This window comes from Chiloscyllium plagiosum, unplaced genomic scaffold (genome assembly GCF_037043375.1).
Source record: "Chiloscyllium plagiosum isolate Xiang-an unplaced genomic scaffold, Cpla_swu_hap1 HiC_scaffold_36, whole genome shotgun sequence".
Taxonomy (NCBI): Eukaryota; Metazoa; Chordata; class Chondrichthyes; order Orectolobiformes; family Hemiscylliidae; genus Chiloscyllium; species Chiloscyllium plagiosum.
This window is the reverse complement of record NW_028270174.1, coordinates 43,086,791-43,099,623: the sequence shown is the minus strand read 5'-3', so window position 1 is coordinate 43,099,623 and position 12,833 is coordinate 43,086,791. Positions and strand designations below refer to the sequence as shown.

The following is a 12,833-nucleotide window of genomic DNA, read 5'->3' as shown; positions in this document are numbered from 1 at the left end:
CAGGCAATCATCATCAAAACTGAAAAAGTCTAATCATCTACTTGACATTGCTGTATCACTATCAAAATTCTGGGGGGGCGGGGGGGATACAGTCAAAAGATGTGGAGGTTGAGTGAATTGGCCATGCTAAATTGCCTACAATATCCAGGGATATGAAAGCTAGGTGGATTGGCCATGGGAAATGCAGGGATATAGTGGGAGGAATGCTCTTTGGAAAGGCAGTGTAGACGTGATGGACTGAATAACCTGCTTCCACATTGTAGCTGGATTCTATGATATAATTGACAGAGACTTACCATGACCAGCCATGTTAATACTGTGGCTACAAGAACAGGTCAGGAATTGGGAATTCTGTGAGTAATTCACTTCCTAATTCTCCAAAGCTTATTTACCATATGCAGGACACAAATCTGGAGTGAAGTAGAACACTTTCTCTTTGTTTAGATTATCACATCTCCAACAACACTGAGGAAGCTCAATACCATTTAGAATAAAGAATACTTAACCAAGCTTATTTAACAAACTTAAATATTCACTTCCTCCATCCTCATGCTCAGCGGCAACAGTGTGTCTCATCCATTAAAAAACTCATCAAGAATCCTTCCGTAGCACCTTCAAAGCCCAAGCCCTGAATGACAAGGGGAGCAGATACATAGGAACACTGCCAACTCCAAGATCTCCTTCAAGCCACACACCATCCTGACCTAGAACAATATCATCATTCTTTCACCGTTGGGCTGTCCCTTTGTCACCTTCGCCTCCATGCTAGATCTTACCAATGATATTTATCCAACTTCAGAATTCTCATTCCACCTGGAGTCCTCTTCCTGCTCTATTCCTTTTCTCAATCTTTTCACTGGGAATTGGGAGCAGCTTGAACTCATCCTTCTCAATTTCTGTTCTCTCTTGCTAATTCTAACTCTTCTGATTCTGGCACTCCATTCTCTCAGGTACAACCCAGACACGGTCATCAAACACTGACAAGGGTGTTGTTGTTTGGTAAAGCAAGCTCCATATGGATGGCTGCCTGACAACTATCCAATACATCCTCCTACCTCCCCTGGATCAATGACTTCACCATTGAACTTCAAGCCATCATTTCCCAGACTGTTACTGACTTTGTCTCCTCTAATGATTTGCTTTCCATGTTCTCCTATTTCCAATTTCCACTAACCATTTCTACCTGCATTCCAAAATCCATAAACAAGATAACTGCAGTGGAAAAATAATTTCAGCCTGTTTTTGACCCACTTAACTCATTTTCTTTCCTTGGCATGTATTTTCCACCTCTTATTCAATCTTTCCCCATATATACTTGTGACTTTTCATTTTGTAATTCTCACTTTGAATAATTTTTCTTAAACATCTCCAACATCCTCAAGATAAAGGAATTATAGATTGGTTGTCATGGAGAAGGAGGCCATGTCAGACTGTTGCATCTATTCTAGCTCTTTACAAGAGTAATCTGGCTATTCTGATTCCCCCACCTTTTCCTCTTGACCCCGAAAGATTATTTATATAGGTAATTAGCCAACTCTGTTTTGAAAAGCACAACTGAATCTGCACCCATCACCCTTTCAAGCACGGCATTCCAGATCCTAACCACTGGTTATGCTAAGAAGCCATTTTTTTCCCTCACATCACCTTTGGTTCTTTCACCATTCTTGGTTCAGCATTTTCTGGTTTTGATCTTTCTGTCAATGGTAACAATTTCTCTATATTTACTTTGCCTAGACCTCTGAGCTTTAAGGATTGTGTGCACTAGTTATGCATAATTTGCATGGAATAAGGAACGCTATTTTGTTCTAGTCCTTGTCAGATTGTGGAATTGTGTGAAACATAATAGTTATATGATGGGAAAACTGGCCATTCCCTGGTTGTAAGATACACTTTGACTGTCCTTTGTGTGACCCCAGAGCTGCCTGACACAAGTTAAGACTATAACAAAGGTCAAAACATTGCTAACCTCAGCAGGACTTGACATAGGCTGAGTCCACATAAACTCTTTAACCTTGGTAAACCTCAGCAGAGCTTGATCAGGCTGGCTCCACATAAATTCTGGGATACTAATTAAGCCCAAATAAAGACATTCCACAAAATTGTCTGAGCCCCCAACAAGGATGGGATTGTGAGATGACGTATGTGGCACTAGGTTTTAGGAGATCAATATGACCAACCTCTGAAATAATAACAGAGCATAACTCAATGTACCAGTTAATGGATGACTAACCTCTAGTGATAGTTATTGATAGCTATCGATAAGTTTTAAGTGTAAAGATTCCTGCTTTTCTCTCTGTAAGCGCAAACTTGTGAGACGCTCAGAGCTGAGATCAACTCTCTCTTTTCCAAGTCCAGCCACTCTGCATGCAGTTTCCTTTTAATAAAGATTGACTGTTTTGTTGGAACATGTTTTGTTAAACTTTTGTTGAGTGTTGTAGAATTTAGTTCTCACAGACTTGTAGATATTTTTCATCCATTTCAACAAGATCCTCTTTTTTTCCTGCATATCAGCAATTATTTCAGACCACTCCTTCCTTTCGAACATTTCATACACTTTGTATCCAATATATTTTCCATCTTTAAATGGTTCATCTCCATTTCTTCCTGCCCTTAATTGGTCTGCCTCCATTTCTGAGGATAGGCTAACAACCAGTATTGAATATATACGCCTGTTGACTCCCACTGCTACTTTGACTATATTTATTTACAGGAGAAAATGAGGATTGCAGATGCTGGAGATCAAAATCAAACACTCGAAAAGCACAGTAGGTCAGGCAGCATCCGAGGAGCAGGAGTGATGACGTTTCTAACTTAAGCCTTTCATCAGTCCTGACGAAAGAATTATGCAAGAAACATCGACTGTCCTGCTCCTCGGATACTGCCTGACCTGCTGTGCTTTTCCAGCGCCACACTTTTTGACTATAGTTATTTACAGTCTGTGTCCAATAAAATTCCATTCCATTCTCCTAGTTTCTCTGTTCTCATCATATCTGTTTGGATGACACAACCTTCCAACTCGGTCACTTCTGAAATAGCTTCCTGTTGCCTTCAATGAGGATTTCCCTACATCTGAAGTTGACAGGCCCATAATTAGTATGGGGGAAATACACCAGTGTCACATTTTTGATCAAATATTTGGAATGAGAAAGTCTATAGCAAAGAAGGAGAAGCAATTGATTGACTGTGTTCTTCAAAGAATTGTAGGGATTAACCTCATAATATATCATTGGTTAAGAGCTCAGACATCTATTAGAGCACTGAAACACCTGAACCCCCATTTGATTGACATAATTAAATGCCTTACATTTTCAGGTATTGGAACATTAATGGATCTAAATACAGCCATAGAGATGTACAGCACGGAAACAGACTCTTCGGTCCAACTTGTCCCTGTTGACCAGATATCCTAAATTAATCCAGTCCCATTTGCCAGCAGCTGGCCCATATCCCTCTAAACCCTTCCTATTCATATACCCATCCACTTGCTTTTTTAAATGTTGTAATTTAGGTGAACTGACCATGCTAAATTGCCTGTAGTGTTAGGTGAAGGGGTAAATGTAGGGGAATGGGTCTGGGTGGGTTACGCTTTGGCGGGTCGGTGTGGACTTGTTGGGCCGAAGGGCCTGTTTCCACAATGTAAGTAATCTAATCTAATCTATACTAGCCTCCACAACGTCCTAGTCAAAGTATTGAGTATAGGAGTTGGGAGGTCATGCTGTGGATGTACAGCATATTGGTTAGGCCACTTTTGGAATATTGTGTGCAATTCTAGTCTCCCTCCTATTGGATAGATGTTGTTAAACTTGAAAGGGTTCAGAAAAGATTAACAAGGGTGTTGCCAGGGTCGGAGGATTTGAGCTAAAGGGAGAGGCTGAATAGGCTGGGGCTGTTTTCCCTGGAGCGTCTGAGGCTGAGGGGTGACCTTATACAGGTTTATAAAATCATGAGGGGCATGGATAAGATAAATAGACAAAGTCTTTTCCCTGGGGTGGTGTGTCCAGAACTAGAGGGCATAGGATTAGGATGAAATAGGAAAAATTTAAAAGGGACCTAAGTGGCAACTTTTTCACACAGAGGGTGGTGCAAGTATAGAATGACACTTGTATTGGTTTGTAATGAATGGAGCCTTTTGGCATAGTGTAAAGTTATGAATGGCATGGATGGTTGTTTCAGGAGCATATCTTAGCTTGGAGAATGTGAGGAGGACCTTTTCAATTCACCTTTTGCAAGGTTCTCTCCTGTAGACTGTGCTTCACAATACATCTGAGGAGCAGTGAATCATGACCTTGTAAAGGCTTGGCCTGACTAAATGAAAATTGGGGAGTATTAGGCCATGCCGATCTCTGCAATTGTGCCAGCAAGGTCATGGGTACCAGGGGTAGGTTTTCGACCTGAGCATCTAAACGACATCCTTGAAAATTGGGAAGTCTGGAGTGGCATTGTAATCCTTGAATATGGACCATTTAAAGAGTTTCCAATTCAACTGACTCATATGAACAGAATTAATTTTACAGTTAGGCAAAAAGAGGCAGCAGTACAAAACCAGAAAAAACACTGTGTAGCCAAAGTGAACATTCAAGAGAGAGAGAACAAAACACCTTGAAACTAATTAAGCAGTAGCCAGAAATATTAGGCGAATAACTAACCTATAGGTACAAGCCTGACCAAGACCTTTAAATATAAATGCCAGCTGTTGCTGAGAACAACAGGACACTGATTGAGGTCAGCAATATGCTGAATGGAACAGTGGAGGAATCCAAATGAGAAAATGGGCACTTGAAGAAAACTAATTACTACAATTAATTTTCTTCACAGTGCCCAATTTCTCATTTGGATTCAAAGCTTTTGGAAATAGTGGCATGCATTCCATGTGAAAATTACTTACAAGAATTAACTTTCACATGGAATGCGTGCCACTATTGCCTCCTCTGGCAATATCAGAGCTAATAACTTCTGGCCAGAACTGTATGCAGTTCTGATAGTCTGCCATATTGTGGTCTCTGTAGGCCATTACGTAGCACTACATTGAGATCTGGATTTACTGCACAGCCTTCACAGTTTTCAATACTGCACTTACTGGTGAACATGGGCCATTACAAATTGTCTAATAATCACAGGTAGATAGGATAGTGAAGGCGGCGTTTGGTATGCTTTCCTTTATTGGTCAGAGTATTGAGTACAGGAGTTGGGAGGTCATGTTGCAGCTGTACAGGACATTGGTTAGGCCACTGTTGGAATATTGCGTGCATTTCTGGTCTCCTTCCTATCGGAAAGATGTTGTGAAACTTGAAAGAGTTCAGAAAAGATTTACAAGGATGTTGCCAGGGTTGGAGGATTTGAACTATAGGGAAAGATTGAACAGGCTGGAGCGGTTTTCCCTGGAACGTTTTCCCTGGCTGAGGGGTAACCTTATAGAGGTTTACAAAATCATGAGTGGCATGGATTGGGTAAATAGACAAAGTCTTTTCCCTGGGGTCGGGGAGTCCAGAACTAGAGATCATAGGTTTAGGGTGAGAGGGGAAAGGTATAAAAGAGACCTAAGGGGCAACTTTTTCACGCAGAGGGTGGTACGTGTATGGAATGAGCTGCCAGAGGATGTGGTGGAGGCTGGTACAGTTGCAACATTTAAGAGGCATTTGGATGGGTATATGAATAGGAAGGGTTTAGAGGGATTTGGGCCGGGTGCTGGCAGGTGGGACTAGATTGGGTTGGGATATCTGGTCGGCATGGACGGGTTGGACCGAAGGGTCTGTTTCCGTGCTGTACATCTCTATGACTCTATGTAAAAACACTACCATTAAAAAACAATTATTATTTTTTATTTATTTGATTATTAAGCCTCAGCTAAGTACAGTAGCGCCTCGACTGACAAACTTAATCCGTTCCGGGACCCGGTTGCTACGTCCAAGCGTAATAATGCTTGGACGTAGCAACGAACGCTGTTCACAGCGCACGCGCCAAAGCCAAACTGAATGAGATCACGCGGGGCCTGAGAGCTTTTGCGTTCAACAAGTGCGTAACAAAGCAGAACAATGAAACCACGTGGTCGCACATGGGCTTTTTGCGTTTGTACCTTCGATCGTACCTTGAATTTCGTACGTATGTTGAAGCAAAATCGTAAACCGATTTGTTCGTGAACGGGGCCGTTTGTATGTCGAGGCGCTACTTGTAATTATAAAAACATAAAAAGTACGAATCTCTCACCTCCACTGGACAGATAGCTTGCAAGTCCTTGGTAAGCCATTTCCATTTTCCCTGGGATGTGAGGGTCAGGTACATTATACTGAGCTGCCATATCTGCACAAATCACCCAGAACCTACCAGCCAAGGTTCAACCATTTAGTAATGCAGAAAATAAGTTACAATGCTCAAGTACAAATACAAGAAGGTATTTTTCGATAAATTGAAATAAAACAGAAGTTTTAACAGACTACATTAGATTAAAAACAGTAAATGCTTGAAATGCTCAACAAATCTGACAGCATCTATGAAGAGAGAGCGACATATAACACATGAGATTTTACCAGGGCAGTGGAGAAAGCTTTAGATGCAGGGATAGCTGGGAAAATGGGTAAAAGGCACTAGGCTGGTATCCCAACATACCCCTATAATCCTCCATTTTCTCAGGAGCTGTTGTTGTGTATCAATGCGACCCACGTGGCAAAAGCAGGAAGGCATTTGAAGTAATGAGGGAACTAATTAAGAGCCACTTTCCCAAGATAAGGACTTGTCTCCAGCAACTGCATAAGTAACACAGCAGCTGGAACTCAGCAAGTTAGAGGATACAAGTGCACCACGAGAAATCATTGCCACCTAAAAGTATCAATTGCTGAGAACTATAAAAAGGGAAAATGGCAAGCACAAGGCCATCCACAGTCTTGCCACTGTGAGAGAAGGTCTTTGAGACTGCCATTACTCCATGTGATTGGGCAAAGCAATTGCTGAAGATTGCTGAAACAACCTTTGATACCGCACATGAATTCCAGATCCTTGTATCTTTGAACCTGCAAAGGATAAAAAAAATTGGCTGAGCCATTGATTAGGAGCAACTTCACTGAGGAGGAGAGGAAGAACAAGAAGACACTCAGCAAGTTGAATATTCCTCACCAAACGTGGCAGAGAGCTTAACTGGCAGCCTGGAGATAGAGGGTCTGCAAGCTCGACCTTTTGGGCTGTTTAGAATTGCAATGCATCCAGTGATAGTGATCCTCCTGGAGAAGTGATTGCTGACCTCTGACCTTTTGGAGGAGGAGTGGTAGCAAGATGACTGTGGTGATATCATTGTTCATAAGTCAAGGAGATATTTGCATTGAATATTCTATATTCAGATCATTGCAGGGCCCAGTGCTGACACTTACATGATCTCACAACCTGCTGGCCTTTAGTTCCATTGCACAGATGAAGGATGCATTCCTTGTACGTGACAAGTATTGTACTACCTTAGGTTTGGACTAGATGCGGCCAGTCAGGGTTACCTCCAAGGTAGGATTTCCTCAGTTATGGAGCATTCTTGTGGCCATCAAGGCTCTGCCAGACCAGCCAGGACAATCATTCAGCAGAGGTTTGCTGAAAGATATGATCCCAATACTTTGACCAGTCTAGGTGGCTGCTGTCCAAACTAGCCCCTCAAGAGCCTCGTTTATCTTGGTGGTTCAGCACACATTGCACTCCATAGAGGACTGGAGCCTGTGACACCCTATTTCTCTTTTGGTGACATGTCTGGCCAGCTGCCATTTTCTTAATCACCAAGTGCCTCCCTCATTGATATCAAGATTGCATTAATAATGGGATTCCATCTCCACTGGGAGTGAGGTGCTCTCTACTCCCTCAGTGAGAGAAACAAGAGTGTTAAAAATGTGAAGGATGCAGTTTCCAGACCATGAGACATTTGTTGTAGAATGAGTTGCACAATACCGTAGTTTTAGGGCTCAGTGTGAATTCTGTATATCTATATGATAGATTACAAAAGGTCCTCGTGTATTCTTGCAATTAGTATACCTTTCTTTATTCCTGTCTACACATATCAGCCATGCCACGCCCTAAGCACTTATTGCGCTGTATCCTCATCCTGTTAATGATGGCATGGCTGTTGACCTCCTCAGCTACCTCCAGCCACATTGACTGGACTCTTTCACTTGAAATAGAGGCTGCCTCCATGTTATCACTGCCTCCAGCATAACCTCCAGGGAGGAGGGGTTAAGTATGGTGCTGCCATTCCCTGTTTGACTTGCATTTCCTGCAGAAATTAATTCTCCCAATGTACTCAGCATTAGTCTTACAGCAGTCAACCTTTAAATCTTCAAATTTTCCAGCCTGCAAATATCCCTGCCAAAAATGACAAACTAAATTGATCAGATTGAACCTAACGTTCCAGATCTTTGCCTTTTTTTCAGGTCTTGTGATGGGATCATTAACCTGGAAGTTTAATTGTCTCCCTCTTTCTCTCTCTTTGCACAAATGTTGCCAAACCTGTTGAGTCTTTCCAGAAATTTCTGTTGATCCTTCAAATTTCTAGCAGCTGTTGATTTTGCTTTTACTCGAGATAACATTGATAGATACGGTTTTATATATTCCCTTTATGATTTGCAAAATATCAATATTATTACGTTTAAATGTATTAACAGTGCAGAAAATTAAATGCAGCTTGCTTGGATTACTATACTTCTCAACTAAGTTCATCATTTATTTGTCAAACTATCCATGTTAATGTATGTACAAACTAGAAAGACATAACTATTTAGAATCTATGCACAAACACTTAAAATAATGCATAGAGAATGTAATATACTCCAATGTTATGAATTATATTTAATATTATTTAAAAAGAACCTTTTTGTTATTTTTTTCAAGTTCTAACTCCATTTAGTTGTGGTTAGTTGATGGAATGCTAAAAGGATTATGCAAAACAAACGTCAAGTAAATTTTAACAAGCCATGATCTATGTGGAGTTGGTACCCATTGACAAAATAAATGGGACTCACCCAAAAAGTTTCACTCTTCCCTTTGATAAAGCTGTCATTGTTCCCTCATCATCCACAAAGTATTCAGCTGAGATGTTATCCTGAAGGAAGAGCCCTTCAGGATCTTTCTTTGCCACAGCATACCACTTGCCAGAATACTTCAGTCAAGGAAATGCAAAACTGAGATTATTTAGTGACACACAAACATACAAATTATAAACTTATTAAATTATTTTTGTATACATTTTCTCTGTACAGAATCTATTCTACTAGCCCTTAATTTAGTTTTCAAACATACCCTTGGAATTTCATTGAGGCCTTGCTAATCAGAAATTGGCCAAATTGCCAGAGAAATCTCTTTAGTAGTTGAAATAGCTACTTACACCATTTCACCAAGTGTTCACCATCTAGCTTCCACTGCCATTGAACTTTCTCATTAGTTTCAGAATTTGACTACCTCTTGGATGACAAAGGTTTCAGGATATATCTGATCGAAGATCCAATTACATTTAGAGGGTTTTAGTTTTACATGAATCACTGTTCATGTATTCTATTCCACAACTTATTTCACCCTGCTGACTTCATTTATTATTTTCAAATATTTTATTCTGTTGTTGGACATTGATCAATCCCAATAATAATTGTGGGCTTGTAATTATGGTGTGAGACTGGTCCTTCTTAAATAAAGGTTGGGAGCCCTTTAAAACTGGCTGGAAGGTACCAGATCTCTCAACCCTACTTTTAAGGGAGTACCTTTTAAGATGCCAACTGGTTTGGGTTGCAAGTTTGCCCCTAACATTCCCAGCCTGGCTGGATCCATTGTAGAGATAAACATTCGAGTCCTCTGTAATTTTCATAATATTGAGCCAGATTTGTAAAGGATCAAAGTTCACGGCATTGCAACAGTTTTCTATGAATCAGATTCTGCACAATGAAACTTTTTGAAAGGTCCTCCTTGAAGTGCACTGCTAAGTTATTGCAACCCCCATGGTGCCTCATACTAAGATACTTTCTCTTTCCCATCTCCTACCCCCATTGTCCATAATGCTAAAGTATGGCACTTCCAAACTCATTCACCTGTACAGAAGCAATAACCGCAGAACCACAAAACTGTTAGGTGCAGAAGGCGGCTATTTGGCCTATCATGTCTACACTGGTTCTATTAGGTAAAAACAAGGACTGCAGATGCTGGAAACCAGAGTGGTGCTGGAAAAGCACAGCAGGTCAGGCAGCATCCAAGAAGCAGGAAAATCGACATTTCGGGCAAAAACCCTTCATCGGGAATAGAGGATTGCTCTTAGATTAGATTAGATTAGATTAGATTACATTACAGTATGGAAACAGGCCCTTCGGCCCAACAAGTCCACACCGACCCGCCGAAGCGAAACCCACCCATACCCCCACATTTACCCCTTACCTAACACTACGGGCAATTTAGTATGGCCAATTCACCTGGCCCTGCACATCTTTGGACTGTGGGAGGAAACCGGAGCACCCGGAGGAAACCCACGCAGACACGGGGAGAACGTGCAAACTCCACACAGTCAGTCGCCTGAGGCGGGAATTGAACCCGGGTCTCTGGCGCTGTGAGGCAGCAGTGCTAACCACTGTGCCACCGTGCTGCCCTTCTTCTTGGAAAAAAGAAGGAAGTGAGGGGACCTAATTGAGGTATACAAGATAATGAGAGGCATAGATAGAGTTGATAGCCAGAAACTTTTTCCCAGGGCAGAAATTGTTAACACGAGAGGTCATAGTTTTAAGCTGTTTGGCAGAAAGTATAGAGGGGATGTCAGAGGCGGGTTCTTTACGCAGGGAGTTGTGAGAGCATGGAATGCGTTGCCAGCAGCAGTTGTGGAAGCGAGGTCATTGGGGACATTTAAGAGACTGCTGGACATGCATATGGTCACAGAAATTTGAGGATTCGTAATTAGGTTTACCTTACATGAGGACCAATGGTCGGCACAACATCGTGGGCTGAAGGGCCTGTTCTGTGCTGTACCGTTCTAATCTATACTGGTTCTATTCCCTAGTACCAATCTGCAGCTATCCCCATATCCCTGCCCACCATTTCTTTCCAAATAATCATACATTTTCTTCTTGAATGTCTCAGTTGAACTTGCCTCCACCACCTACTGAAGTGCATTCCATACTCTAACCACTCACCCAGTGAAAAAAGCTTTCCTCACTTTACCTTTCCTTCTTTTGTACAACACTTTAAATCTACACCCTCTCATTCTTTTTTTTCCTTCAATGAATGGGACCAGCTTTTCCCTTTCTATTCTATTCAGCCCACTCATGACTTTGAAAACTATCAAATCTCCTCTCAGCCATCTTCTTTCCAAGGAGAACAGTCCCAACTTCTTCAATCTAGTTTCTCATTCCTAGGAGCATTGTTATAAGTTGCTTTTGCATTCACTCCAAGCATTCACATCTTTCCTATAATATGAGCCATGACTGTTCACAATAGCTGAAATCTAACAAATTCAACATCTGTTGTATTCTATGCCCCTACTAATAAAGCTGGGAACACTGTTTGCTTTATTAATTACTTTCTCCGCCATCCTCAATGATCTATTCACTCAGGTCTTCACTTCAGGACTAGAGCTGAGTGGGAGCAAGCAGAGAGCACCCTGGGAAGGCAAGGGATTGATTGTGAGAGTTTCAACTGAAAGGTGACATCACAGGAGAGCTGTGATTTAATTGGCTAATAAGGGATCTGCTAAATTTGAATCTATGTTAAACTGAATCTTGTTCATTTATTGATTATAACTTACTTATTGGTTTCAACTTGCAGTAACAAAGATACAAAAACAGTTTGAAAAAAAAAATCCAAAACTAATTAAATAAAATAAGGATGGAGGGTCAGATGATGTGTTGTATCAGTATGATGTGGGAGCTGGTGGACCCCATTGTGGTTCCCAGTGACCATGTCTGTAGTAAATGTTGGTTGCTGGAAGAATTCTGGCTCAGAGTCAATAAGCTGGAGTCTGCCATTTGGCAGAATGCCTCATTGCCAGAACTTTCCAACAAACATCAAGATATGGACTCTCAGCCCTCGAAGTGACTGTCACACACCTCCTTCTGGAATGTGCCTACGCAGAGGAAGTCTGGAGAGGAATGCAGTGGTGTTTGCCGAGGTTTGTCCCGAGCAGCGCCGTGACGTGGGACTCCGTGCTCTACGGCCTGTTCCCCAGGACGCACACCGAGACGAACATCAACTGTGCCTGCAGGATCATCAACTCGGTGAAGGACGCTCTCTGGGTGGTCCGAAAACTGCTGATCTTCCAGCTGAAGGAGTTGGCCCCGACTGAGTGCTGCAGACTGGCACATTCCAAGGTCCAGGACTACATGTTGAGGGACGCGCTGAAGCTTGGGTCAGCTGCCGCCAAGGCGTGGTGGGGAAAGACTACCGTGTAACATCTGCCTGCCTAACGAAGAACAGGGGGCCCGTGCAGTCATTTGGGCTCTGCTGATGCCTCAGCTAATTATATGGGCATATGATTGAAAAATGTACAGACCTGTGAAAAAATGATAAAAATGTATGTACATGTTTACATATGTATGGCATGACCAACTGTACAGACCATCAAATTATTTTATGAATAAAGTATATTTTTGAAATTAAAAAAAAATGAGCTGGAGTCTGAGTTTCAAACACTGTGACACATCAGGGAGGGGAAGAGTTACCCAGATGTTGTGTTTCAGGACACAGTCACTAACTAACTTGACTTTGTCCAGTGGTGAGGGACAGGAGGGTGTGGCTGTGAGTGAGGCAGTGAGAGGGATTTAGAAGGTAGAGTTGCAGGAGCCTTAGCCTTTGTCTTTGTCCAACAGGTTCAAGAGTCTTGCTCCCTGTGTGGACGGGAATGGCGA

General features: G+C 41.9%; 1 protein-coding gene across 2 annotated transcripts in view; it reads right to left on the bottom strand.

The window, feature by feature from the left end:
• The window catches only part of LOC122539242 (purpurin-like), a 46,208-nt gene that overhangs the window by 17,039 nt on the left and 16,336 nt on the right, over positions 1-12,833 (bottom strand). For both annotated transcript variants that reach the window (XM_087980128.1, XM_087980126.1), the window contains exons 3-4: positions 8,982-9,118; positions 6,205-6,317 (exon numbers count right to left, since the gene is read on the bottom strand). In XM_087980128.1, coding sequence (XP_087836254.1) covers positions 6,205-6,317; positions 8,982-9,118 — 250 coding nt within the window. The remainder of the gene's footprint in view (positions 1-6,204; positions 6,318-8,981; positions 9,119-12,833) is intronic.